The sequence below is a fragment of the Perognathus longimembris genome, chromosome 16 (assembly GCF_023159225.1).
Source record: "Perognathus longimembris pacificus isolate PPM17 chromosome 16, ASM2315922v1, whole genome shotgun sequence".
Taxonomy (NCBI): domain Eukaryota; kingdom Metazoa; phylum Chordata; class Mammalia; order Rodentia; family Heteromyidae; genus Perognathus; species Perognathus longimembris.
In genome coordinates, this window is record NC_063176.1 from 3,613,448 (window position 1) to 3,626,727 (window position 13,280).

Below are 13,280 nucleotides of genomic sequence, written 5' to 3' on the forward strand. Positions count from 1 at the left end.
GACATATAGGCAGTCATGGTAACAAGCAAGGATCGTGTTCTTTAACCCTTTCTCATGTTATGTTTCACAGGAATGGATTAATTCCTACATAACTCATTTTGTATTTCTTCCTCTTGGGGAAACATCTTCATTCCGGAGGTTTTTTTTTTTTTTTTTTTTTTTTTTATTGTGTTGTAAGAAAAACTCGTCTGATATCTCCCAGTCCCTTCAGTGGTGCTTAGCTTGAAGACTCTGCTCCAAAAACAGGGCACTTTGCATTATGTCTTTTCACAGAATGTAGGATGTGCAGTGCTTGTTTGAGACAATACATGTGCCATATCTGAGTATGGCTTAGGGGGCTATTTTTGTTTTTATTGTGATTATCTATCTACTTGTCAGTCATATCCATTATAATCTTGGAAGGAAAGGTCTGCATGTTTGATGCCTCAGCACTGTGCCTAGGACTTAGATTAATTAGTAAACTTTAGATGATAAAAATTAATGAACTTTATAAAAAGAGTTAGTAAATAGCAAATAGAAAGGATGAGTATGCTTTTCTCAACTATTTAAGTATATAAATAATAAGCATACAATTCCTGATATTTTCAGTGAGAAAAATTCTTTATTTAAAATAGGCTAATTGTTTTTCTTTTACTAGATTAAATAAAATATGCTACAAATGAGAACTTTAAATCCAATATATTAAACCCAGTCATACCAGCCAGGGGTCCTCCACCAATCCTCATTTAATAAAGCTTAGACGCAATACCGTGAAATTCTGAGACTGTATGCTTTTGCTTGAAGGAAAAAGTGGTGCCACTTCTCCTTGATATAATAGTGTCAGGCCAGTAAGAGAATTTCTATTATGTCTAAGATAGCTAAGAAGCAAGATTAACAAATTCGGAGTCTGTTAGGCTTGCTCTAATGTGATTAATAGGTTTTCTATATCACAGAGACAGTTGACACGTTTTATTTTAATGAGAGAATGAAAGCAAGGAGGGGACCTACACTATGTCTAGCCACTTGTATTTATTAATACATGCAGAGCGCTTTTAATGCCTTTGCTGCAGCAGGGTAATCAGTGTGTTAGCAAGAAGGTACACTGTGGGAACCAAGCTAGGGAGCTTGTGCATACAGAACGTAGCTGCTAAGTCAAGGTTTTCAGGGCTCTTGGAAACGCCATGCATCATGTACCATCTGGGGGTGGTGCATTTTGTTTCCGGGGACCCGTGTTTCCTGAATGTCTGGGGACATTGTGGTATCTATGGTAGCCTCTCCCTCACCCAGGGGGGTGGTCACATCACCTCCGTAGGCGTCATAAACTCCAGCCAATTCAGGGGTCATCAGTAGATCATCGGTGGCTGGGGTGACCCCTGGGGATTCCTGCCTTTGCCCAGCGGGACCCCTTGCCAAGCTGGGAATGTTGTCATCGGGGAAGGCCAGGAGCCCTGCATGCGCGCCAGGCGCTATGTGGGAGAGGAGAGCCGGGCCCTCCGGATTGCCCTCGTGCAGAGGGGACCCTTGGGGCTCTTCTTCTCCCTTCTCAGGACCCTTGGTTCCTTTGGTAACGGACACGGGGGAGTCAAATTCCAGGGTAAAGTCTCCTCCTTTGGCTGTGTTGGGGCCTAGTCCTCTGAGGGTGTGCCTCAGGCCTTCAAATCCTGGGAACATAGCTCCGTAGGCCATGGGACCTCTTGCTCCCTGGAAAACAAATGGTTATCAAAGGCACTGTTACTATATGCTGGTAGTGATGCCACATAATTATACCCGATCATATTTACTGAGAAGCAATATTAAAACACACACACACACACACACACACACACACACACACACACACACACACACACACAAACTGATAGAGAACAGAGCATTTGGTTGGTAGCTTTGTGAAAGCACACGTCTTAGCTTTGAAACGGAATGGAGAGGAGTCTGCATTACCTGTGGAAAGAAAGGCCACTTCTAGGAAAGGTAGGGACCTTTCACCCTGCTCACTTTGAGAAAGCAACGAGAAGTTGAAATGTGTACTGCCATTATAAACCCTTATTATAAACCCTTAGCAGTGCTTGTTGAGGAAAGTTTTAAAAGCTCTTACCTATGGCTCCAAATGAATGAAGCCTCAATATAAGTTTTCCTTGCTCCCCTCCCTCCTTCCCTCTTCCTACCCTTCCTTTTTTAACAAAAGCTTGATTTCTGTGGAGGAATTAAAATATTTTATTTCTGTGGGCATGCATAATTTCAGAACTTACCTTGTTTCTTTTTCTCCCTGTTCTACTGGACATATGGAAACTACCAGCAACGAATTGCAAGTGAGCAGGGATATCTGACTTGTGTATACATATTCTGATTTTCTTGCAGTTTTGACTCACTTTAAAACCTGCCTCAAGTTTTAAAAATCTTTATTGATTGCTTCACATAAATGAAGCACAATATAAATAACATAATTTCATAGATGGCAATTAGCACTTGAGTTCTTCGTTTTCAGCTACTTATGTTATTATTGTACAATACAATACAATACACTTTCCTTCTATCTTTTCTTGTCTCTTTATTAACTTTCAATTGTCCTGTCATCTCATCCAGAGATTGTTCTGTTCTCTAGTCTAGGCCATCTTTCCTGTCTTCCATTTTCCTCCTACTAAAGTACTTCTTGCCTATGAATTTAACATTTTCTTTATTGTATATATATATATATATTTCTATTCATTAAATTATTAAAATCATTGAGAATATTTATCTTATCTACAGTATTTTTCTATGTATCTGGCACACAGAAGGCACTTAAAATATTTATATGTGCATTTTCTTTTAGTGATTAGTATATGCGTATGTTTATTTATTCAATAGGATGTATAATTAATGCCTTCTTAATCCACTGAGGTTTTTGTTTTGTGCTCTAACAATTGTAACAGGTAGAGGCTTCAGAGTAAAAATGTCAAGTTATTAGAGTTTATCTCACATCTGAAACTTGCAAACATACACAGAAAAACTTGCAAACAGTAACTATTGTTATTACTCAATACATTTTTTTTTTTTTTTTGGCCAGTCCTGGGCCTTGGACTCAGGGCCTGAGCACTGTCCCTGGCTTCTTCCCGCTCAAGGCTAGCACTCTGCCACTTGAGCCACAGCGCCGCTTCTGGCCGTTTTCTGTATATGTGGTGCTGGGGAATCGAACCTAGGGCCTCATGTATCCGAGGCAGGCACTCTTGCCACTAGGCTATATCCCCAGCCCCTCAATATATTTTTAAGTTCATAGTAATCAAATTTCATACTTGATCAATTTTCTTTTCTCTTTGGTTTTTTAATTTTGAAGCTTGAATTACTTTGTGCCACTGTTGAATTTTTTGGGGGTGGATAAATGATTCTAAAAGGAGTGGGAACTCAAATGAACTCTGCATATCTTTTTGGGTTTGAAATGTTCACAGTTCAATTACAGTTTTTGAGTGAAAGCATCTCTTCTTCTTACATATAAGGAATTGAGCAAAACCCTATGCTCAAGAATTGTCATTACTTAGAAAAGAATAACTTATAGCTGGGGCATCAATGGCTTGCACCTATAACCTTAGCTACTTATGAGGCTGAGATCTGAGGATTTAGGTTCAAAGGCAGCCTGGGGGAGGAAAATCTTCAAGACTTTTTATCCCATTAAGCACAAAAAAAGCTGGAAAGGAGCTGTGGCTCAAGTGATAGAGCCTTAACCTTGAACAAAAAAGCTCAAGGATAGTGCACAGGACCTGAATTCAATCCCAGTAAGGGCACCAAAAATTAAAAAAAAAAAAGAAAGAAAAAGGAGAAGAAAAGAATGAATGGGGAAGGCAATGAATCAAGCTTTTGGTTTTGGAGTGAAAATATTTGAGTTCTATGCTCCTTTGAGTACTTTCACGGCCAGTGTTCATTATAGGCAGTCGCCTGTAAGCATTTTCCCTGGCCGATATTTTAAGAAGAGTTAGAAAATACTACTCACGGGCATTTCTTCTGAACTCATGAAGCCAAGTCGGGCAGGAGTATTCTGTTCAAAAAGAAATAGTGCATCACATTATGAACCAGCTGTCTTATATTATCTTCTTATTTACTGATGGCAAAGTTAAAAGTTTCTTAGTAGTATTCCCTTAAGCCTTAATATTAATGCTGTGTTCAGAGGCAGAGAAGAGCTGAGTCATTATTGAATAAATGTAGCCAATTTAATGCCATTGTGTGTGTGTGTGTGTGTGTGTGTGTGTGTGCGCGTGTGCGCATTTGGCTAGAAAGTTGGATAAGAAAGGTACTTTACTTTTCAATAGCTAATTAGGCATTTAGGAATTTATTTGGAACAGCTTGTATAGGACCTGGATTTTATCATGTTAGCCATTAAAAGAATATTTAATTAAAAAGGATACCTTTTCTAGACTAGGAACTTACCAGTTGATTTGTTCCATATGACATATAAAACATTCCTGGATAAAGCTAAAGAAAACAAAATAGTTATAAAAATGCATTTTCCAGAGTAAAAAACAACAACACTTCTACTTAAGTTTCAGAGAACTGAAATTTAAAAAAGAAAACTTACTGTAGATGGCTTATTGTCTGCTATTGGTGCCCGAGATATCAAACGGGCCAAATGGAACACCTTTAATTGGTAGAAAACATAAAAAAAATATAATTCTCACAGGAAAATTCTCATGGCAGTATTCTCTCATTCTTTCTTAAGCTAGAAAGCTTTATTTGCCTATTGTCCAATGACAACAAATTTTCAAGAATTACACAAAACACATTTCAGAGAGATCAGCATGAAACATTACCATTTAAGAAACAAACCTTTCTTCATATTCATGAATACATGAGATAATTTAAAAAGTCACATCCAACTCACTCTTTTGGACATAGAGGAGGGGGTTATTTTTCAAGGCATTTGCCCCTGAGACTTGTACTTACCGTTGGAAGTTCTTGACCAGCAAAATCCATGAGTGGCATCTGTATCATAAATATTGAAATGACCAGTCAAAAGGGACAGAACAAACTCAACATGCACTTAGGTTGTTTGCCATCACAATAAGGCAAGTTAAGATGCATTTCTGTTGTATGTTCTTTTCACCTTTTGAGGGTATGACCACCCCCCCCCCCCAACCTCCCACCCCTACTTCCTATGGAACCTGTCATCTTTGGCAACCCAGAAACCAAAATGTAAAAAGGCATCAGATCTTTCAAGAAGGGATTCACTATCTTCTCTGAGCGCAAAGGACAGAAATGGATATTTATTGGGTTAAAAGAAAAAAACAACAAACACACCCAACATCCCACACACAGAGCCTGGAAATCAAAGGCAGGTTCGGCAGGTCATTTTGCATTTTAGGGCAGTAGGCCCCGGGGCTTGCGGATGATGAGCGTGTGTTGTCCTGACTTGCGGATGATGAGTATGTATTGTTCTGCGTGTGGATGGGTGGATGGGACCCGCGGAGGGGGAGCACTCACCTGGGAGGTGGGCGGCGGCTCGGAGGGCGCCACCCCTCCCTGCTGCTGCTGCTGCACGGCGTCGGGCAGGTCTCCATCCTGCAGGGGCAGCTGCGGCGGGTGCAGGGGCCCGCGTGGCCCCCCCTTCTGGGCGGTGGCCTGGAAGGCGGTGGTGGGGGCGGTGGGCTGCAGGAAGGCCTTCATCCCTGGCTGTGGAGGATGCAGGGGCGGCTGTGATTGGGGAGGTGGGGGATGCACAGGCAAAGAATATTCATACTGTAGAGAAACGTGAAAAGAGCGTCAGGATCTCTAGAGCCTGAGGGGCTGCAGGCAGGCGGGCGGGTGGGGGCGCATTGGAGGGCACGCGGCCTTGCACACTTTGCTGACCAGGTGACCTTGAACCGTGACCCTCAGGTCTCAGCCTCCCAAGTAGCTAGGACTACAGGAGTGAGCCTTCGGCCCCCAGCTGAGTCTCTTCCTATTCTAACCAGACGCTTAGCATTGTTTTACATCAACCCTGGACTAACCATCTGGACAATTTTGTACACAAGGAAAATGGCCCAGGATACAATCCATTTTCATGTTTGGGGTCTTGAGGTGGGTAAGATCTTTAAGCTCTTGTGCTTTGGAGGCCCCATCTTTCCACTTGAAATACATCTGGGAATCCTGACCTCTTCCTAAGCAGTCAGGATAGGTATAGGCTTTTATTAATGTGGTTTTAGGACATTTTTTTTTTTTTTTAATTTTGGGTACACACTGGTTCTTCACTGCCGGTAGGTACATAGTCAAGAAAGCAAAGTGGAGAAAGAGGCGAGAGCTTGGAGGTTCAAACACCGAGAGGGGATGAACGCACCTGCTGAGTTTCATGTTCCCCGGGTCTCATCCATGGGAAGGAGGCCGGTGGCGGGAGGAGACCATGCAACCACAGAGAGTTGAGCGCCTTGCCAAAGCCGAACCTCGAATACTACAGACAGTGAGAAAGCAATGCACAGGCTCACATTTCATCATCTACCGTGAAACGGAAGATAAAAAACAAAAACCATGCTGTGTGTGTAAACGTGCTGGCTCTGACTGTCATGCTCATGAACTTGCCTTCTTAAGACCTGTGCTTTAGGCCACTGCTTAAAATTGATAGTGCTAGAAAGAATATATATATATTTTTTAACGTACTAAAGAAAAGTCAGTATTGTGCTTTAGTTTTGTTTTTAGTTTTCTATTTTTTTTTTTTTTTTTTTTGCCAGTCCTGGGGCTTGGACTCAGGGCCTGAGCACTGTCCCTGGCTTCTTTTTGCTCAAGGCTAGCACTCTACCACTTGAGCCACAGCACCACTTCCGGCTTTTTCTGTGTATGTGGTGCTGAGGAATCGAACCCAGGGCTTTGTGCATGCTAAGCAAGCACTCTACTGCTAAGCTACAAACCCAGCCCCTATTTTTATTTTTTGAGACAGAGTAACCAAAGAAAATTCATTATGGACCTAAGGGGAGCCTTAGACTCCTATTCCTCCTCTATCAGCCTCCTGAATGACGGTCAGCATTGTTATTTCTTTTGTTAGTATATTTATTTTGTTTCAAGATACCTCAGTTACTTTTTTAGTGTTTCAATATTTAGTACCTTGTATATTTATCAGTTTTATGATTTACAATGTTGCTGGTATCACAGCCACCACTATTTATTCTTGTGATTAGTATTTGAGATATAATTACCTGAGAAAGTGCATTTAATCCTTGCAAACTTCCCAACTGTCTCATTGTCTACCAAGAAAAAAAAAAGGCTTCATATTAGTGTTTGTGACATACGTTACCTGTCATTTTGGTTCACCTGGTTTCTAATGAAGTTAAACATCGTCAACACGAAGTTTGGGGTGGGTCCATTTGTCTAAAACAAAATCATCACTGAAGATACAACTTTGTATAGACACAAATCATCTCTGAAAGATGGAACTCTGAAGTATGGGTTTGCTGTTGTTATTCTAGTAAAGCATTGAGCTTGCTTTTATCACTAACTAGAAGAGAAAAAAAGTATTCGTTGAGTGGGAGTTGCATTGAAACATGAGAAACTCACTCATTAAACTGGAATATAAGTGTACTTAGGAAAATATTGCTCCGTTAACTATTTTTTACCCTCTCCAATTAATTTATGTTTCATAAATTCAGCCTTAAGATGAATTTTGGGAAAACACGCAAGCAAATTAACCATCACCTTTTTTGCCCCAAATGAAAAACAGATCTCAAAATAATAAATACAGAAAACTTAGGAAGAAATGGTATCTCGATAGTTTGTCAAGAATGCCACTATTGTACAGAAAATCAGTTTCACATTTTTTTTCTTAAAAACTTTTTTTTCCTTTATCGTCAAAGTGGTACAGAGGGCTTACAGATTCATATGAAAGGCAGTCAGTGAGCACATTTCTCGTTACACTTGCCACCCCCTCCATTTCACATTTTTTGATGGGAAGGGATTTAGAGTGCTCTGAATTTAGTTTAAGCTAGAAAGTATAAGCAAGGAAAGCAAAATAAAACAAATCTCAGAAAAATTAGCCTACACATGAAATAAACACCTTGCCCCTATATGTACTTAGTTATGATCTTGTATCTTTCTTTCAAATTTTAATTGTTACTGTGAAACAGTTCTATTTTGCTTTAATTTTCTGAAGAGACTTATTTATGAGAACTGTAATAAAATTAATACAGGGTATATAGTATATATCATAGGACAATGTTAAGGCTTTCCATAGACTTTTGATGAACACATTTTTACTAACACTTTCTTTTTTTAAATTAATTTTTAGATAATTTTATTTTATCATATAAGACATGACAACAGAGCTTTTATGAACTCTCTGAGAACATATAGCAAGATGTTTCAATTAATGTGTGTATGAATGATAAATATTGATTATTAGTATTACTTTGATTTTATATATAAATGATGCTCTAAAAAGTAAAACAACTGAGAGTAAAATTATAAGTTTAAATCCCAGTAACTGTTGTTAACTTCTTTAGAACCGCTTGCAAACTTCTGATTAAGTGTAAAGGTAATATAGAAACATTCTAGTAATCCATACCTCAAGGCTCAAACTAGCCATGCCTGGCGGTGCCATACCCTGTGTCCCAGGCCCCTGAGGAAATGCCTGGATGGAAAGAAAAATAATTTTGAATGCCCTTCATTAGGAACTTTCTTAAATAAACACTGGGAATAGAAAGTTACTCCAGCACAGAGAGCTGGCAGAGAGGTCACCATTTAAATTTATAATGGAAATAACTTGGTCTTTAGGATAGACTGAAGAAAAATTTCAGCTACTTGGGTGAATTATTATAATTCTCCCAAATATTGTTAAATAGAACATTTAAAAATATTTTTCTAGTTATATATTTTGTATTAAAGTGTAAACTTTATTTATTTTTTTGCCAGTCCTGGGGCTTGAACTCAGGGCCTGAGTACTGTCCCTGGCTTCTTTTTGTTCAAGGCTAGCACTCTGCCACTTGAGCTACAGCGCCACTCCTGGCCATTTTTTTCTGTCTATGTGGTGCTGGGGAATTGAACTCAGGGCTTCATGTATATGAGGCAAACACTCTTTGCCACTAGGCCATATCCCCAGCTCCTAAATAGAACATTTAATGATTTTGCTCCTACGTCAATTATCTATCTTTTGAATGTATCTTTTGAATTTTAGAAGTAAAATTTGGTGTAGTTTGAAGGGAAACATAATGAATACTAAATTAACAAAATATCAAACTAATATTATTTGATATTCTTAAAAATGTTCACAAAGAAAGCTGAATTTTCATGATCTTTCTGAAAACCCACATTTTTTGGTTTATGCATATGTTTTGGGAACATGGCCTTGAGAAAATCATGTGGAAAACCCAACTTGTCTTTCATTCAAAAAGCTACAACAAATCCTCCATCATGCTTATTTTATGTTTCAGCCTGTTGCTATATATATATATATATTTTTTTTTAAGGCATTTTCCTTTGCTAAAATGTATGTCAGCGCTAACTACTATGCTGTCATAATTACTGTATCTACTAAGAAGCTATTCAAAATATTACTGTTTTATAAGTTAGCTTTTTAAATGTTTAAGGTGTTTCCCTTTATAAAGAATTCTTATTATTTCACCTATTAATAAGTACAAATAGCAGTTGAATAAAAGGAGAATAAAAGCAAGTAGGAATAGAATAAAATTGAATTTTTATTTTTATAGTATTGATGATCAAAGATATGGCCTTGGGCATGCTAAACAAGTGCTCTACCACTGAGCTCCATCTACAGTCCTGCTTGTTTTTCTTTCTTTGAGACAAAAGTCTTATCATGTAGGGATGAAATGATGTTGTCAGAATTGCATATTGCATATTGCATATTGGCTGCAATAGTTCAGTACTCAAAGGGTTGGATTTGTATGTAATATATATATTTTCCAGTCCTGGCTCTTGAATTCAGGGCCTGAACACTGTCCCTGTCTTCCTTTTGCTCAAGGCTAGCACTCTACCACTTGAGCCACAGCACCACTTCTGGCTTTTTCTGTATATGTGGTGCTGAGGAATTGAACCCATGGTTTCATGTATGCTAGGCAAGCACTCTACCACTAAGCCACTTTCCCAGCCCTGTGATATATATATGTATATGTATGTATATGTATGTATATATATTATATATTATATGAGATATATCCTTTGGATATATGATAAAATTACCAAGTGTGCCACTCATTGTCCTGATATATTTTGATCTGAGGAATTTTAGCCTTAAGTCACATAGTTAAACCTCTACAAAGTAAATTTATTAGTTGTTAGCTTTAACTACAATTATCTAGCTCAGTTTTGAAACCATGATAATCCGACTAATAATGTCCTTATTAAAACAAAGAACATCTACTTTTTTTTTTCAGAGAAATTTCCTCTTTCTATTTCAATTCTGTAGTCATAAGCAAGGAATCTACAATAAAATTGTGCCATGGCATTGTGGAGACCATCTAAATCTTTTGGCTTATAAAAGGTGAAATAAGACTTAGAAATTGTCTTTTGGATAGTTTAAATATTGTTTAGAATAGATACACTATGTATTTGCCTTCCTGATTTTTGATAGTAAGGCAAGCATCTAGGCTACTATGACTTGTTATTCAATAGGAACTATATTGCTCATTTAAATTAAATGAGTCACTGCATAGGGACTGTATCCCTTCAGGATTGCTTGGTGTCCAACAATCAGAAGCCCCTTTGGAAGCTAGACTTACCGGCACTGCAAAACTCATTTTCAGAAGGCACAGGAACAATATCAGGTCCTTCATTTTGAAGAGTGGAATCTAAAACACAATTGCTTTTACTTCAGAATGGTTAAAAAATATTTTACAAAATAAGTATCTCTGTTCTAAAATGGTCAGGCGTAAAAAAAAACACCACACCCCCAAATATTTTTTAACAGCTGGTTTGTATTCAGAAGTTCATGGAATGAGTCAACAATTAGTTAGAGAAGACCTAACCACTTTTTAATGGACCTACAATCTAAATAAACAGTTTGGGAAAGCCTCTATGGATAGTCTTTAAATGCTGTGCTTTATTTAGTAAGATGAATTATAAAGTTAAAAAAAAATCCCTCTACCTGGTGAAATATTAGCTATGAAGTACAATTCACATTCACATTTTAACTACTGGGATAAATTTTGGCATGCACTTGAAATGTAACCAACAATCATTCACAATAAACCTTTATTTGTGTATGAATATACATATGTACATATGTATATACACACTTACACACATATAATAGGTTATCTATATAACCATTCCCAAACTATATTTTGGTGTTAGTGGAAAATATGTCCCCAAACTTGGCTTCTTATACTAAAATAAAATTATATCTTTAAATTTATTCTATATTCAAAATACTCTTTACCCTTTCATAAATAGAGATCTGACTAGCAAAGACATATGCTTATCTCCTAATATTTTTCAAAAGTTAGTCATTGTCACTAATAATCAGGAATCCTTTAAAAAGATCTAAAGGTAAGCATTTTTTATTTTTATTTTTTGCTTATCTAGATGGGTATTAGTCATGACTTTCCTGGAACATTCTAATGGATTACAATAAGCTATTAGGCAGCATCTGGTAACAAATAAAGATAAGTCTTCTTTATAAAGACTGCCTGAAAATAGGAAAAAAAGAACTTACAGGAAATACATGGAAATCATAAAATCACATTTTACCTTGGATGCTGACATTCACTGTGTTCTCAGGGCCTGGTGATGCCAGTAAAGATAGTTCTAAGAAAAGAAGATTCAGTTTTTGTCTGGACTGTGCCTGGGACTCACTCTGTACCTCTCATTCCGAGAAGATCAGAAACCTTTATTTAAAGTGCCAATCCACCAATCAAAGTGAAGCAAAATGGAGGAAAAAAATCCCTGCTCCTGCAATTAGTCCACACCCTTTTATTTCATGCAAGGACATTGGCCCCCGAAGGGGCTCATTATTTTTAATTGTAACTCAGCCCCTGTATTTATTCAGAGGACTGAATTGCAGGGAAGACAGTAAAGGCATATAGGCTGTGAAGATAATCGTTTTTGGGGAGGGGGGGGAAATATATATAAAATATATGCAAAGCAAGCAATTATCTGTTTTGTTTGTTTATATGTAGATAAAACTATTGACCCAAAGTTATTAGACTGAGGATTTTCACTCTCTTGTTGATTGTGATAAAACTAACTCCTTTCCTTTACTCCAAAGAATGGTGCACACAAATTCTACAGTGAAACACTAAAATAATTTCCTGGAGTTTTAAAGAGAATATGAACATGATACATGGGTAATGAAAATATTGTGATATTTTCCCCTCAGAATTTGCTAGGTGTTTTTGTATCTGAACTTCATTACTTAGGGATAGCCAAGCTTTTACAAGGCATTTCACTTGGACTGTTTACAAGAATCAGTTGGGGTAAACCTTTTGCTCCCATTCTTTGTAAGGAAAAGAGGCAAAATTCAGACTTCTCCATGAATTAAACAAAACAATGAGTAGAACTCTCACTTCAGCACTTAATAGTTGCTATTGTTTCTTTCTATTTTTAGATAAGGCCCTGAGCCAGATGACTAAGGTATATTTGGGTTACTTCATTGAGTCTTATGGATGCACTTTTTTCTCCCTAAACAGGTAAGCATGTCTTATACGTAGATGGAACATCAATTGCTTTTGTTATTTATCTGCCCTCTGAGTCTTTCCAAGGGTATGATTTCACATATGGGGTAAGCATTTAAGATTGGTTTTTGAAGAAGGGATGACTCAGTATACTCTACAGGGAAGTAGAGATCTTTACAATTACAGGGATTTTTGAGGAAGCCAGTATTTTGGGAGAAAGTCATCACCCTAACTAAAGACAGGCCCCAAAGCATCAAATAATGTTACCTAACTAGGAATCCCTGAAACAACAACAACAACTCCTCCTCTCATCAGTAATGGAATTATTTTAGGAAGCAAAGAAATAATGTCAATGTATTTTGCAAAAATTTATTGAAATAAAACTATTATTCCCTCTCCTGTTCCAGTTTCAGTGCTTGATCAAGTCTCTTAATCTGTCTGGGCCCCATTTTCTTTGTCTATAAGGATAATTGTTTTACAACCACAGGCTTGTCTTGAAAATGACAAAGAGTAGACTCTGAGTAAATGAGTGAGTTGTCCTTCTTGTGGGAGAAATTGTGTAAACATGTAGCCACAAGGACACCGTGTGTGTGTGTGTGTGTGTGTGTGTGTGTGTGTGTGTGTGTGTGTGAGAGAGAGAGAGAATGGGGGATAGGGAGTGGGGAGAGAGGGGAGATGTACTTCAGTTAGCTCCATGAACTCCAGGGAAGGTGGAGAGGGATCCCGTGAAGGCATTTCCTTTGCATT

At 37.9% G+C, this 13,280-nt stretch overlaps 1 protein-coding gene across 2 annotated transcripts; it reads right to left on the reverse strand.

The window, feature by feature from the left end:
• Nucleotides 1-1,140: 1,140 nt before the first annotated feature.
• Ambn (ameloblastin) lies at nucleotides 1,141-11,625 on the reverse strand. Of its 2 annotated transcripts, none has more exons than XM_048364214.1 (11): nucleotides 11,611-11,625; nucleotides 10,641-10,709; nucleotides 8,471-8,536; nucleotides 7,110-7,157; nucleotides 6,260-6,370; nucleotides 5,428-5,637; nucleotides 4,891-4,929; nucleotides 4,526-4,585; nucleotides 4,378-4,422; nucleotides 3,944-3,988; nucleotides 1,141-1,680 (listed from the first exon to the last, which is right to left on the reverse strand). In XM_048364214.1, exons 1-11 carry the CDS (start codon nucleotides 11,623-11,625, stop codon nucleotides 1,141-1,143), a joined length of 1,248 nt encoding a protein of 415 aa, XP_048220171.1. The 2 variants fall into 2 exon arrangements, with proteins under 2 accessions (XP_048220171.1, XP_048220170.1); XM_048364213.1 differs by having other exon boundaries at nucleotides 5,428-5,682.
• Nucleotides 11,626-13,280: the final 1,655 nt, after the last annotated feature.

What these genes read in the sequence shown, in the direction of transcription:
- Ambn (XM_048364213.1), bottom strand. An exon ending in CTGGTCAAGAACTTCCAACG is followed by an intron (nt 4,586 to 4,890) that starts GTAAGTACAAGT and finishes TACCAATTAAAG; the next exon opens with GTGTTCCATTTGGCCCGTTT. An exon ending in CAGACAATAAGCCATCTACA is followed by an intron (nt 4,423 to 4,525) that starts GTAAGTTTTCTT and finishes TGTTTTCTTTAG; the next exon opens with CTTTATCCAGGAATGTTTTA.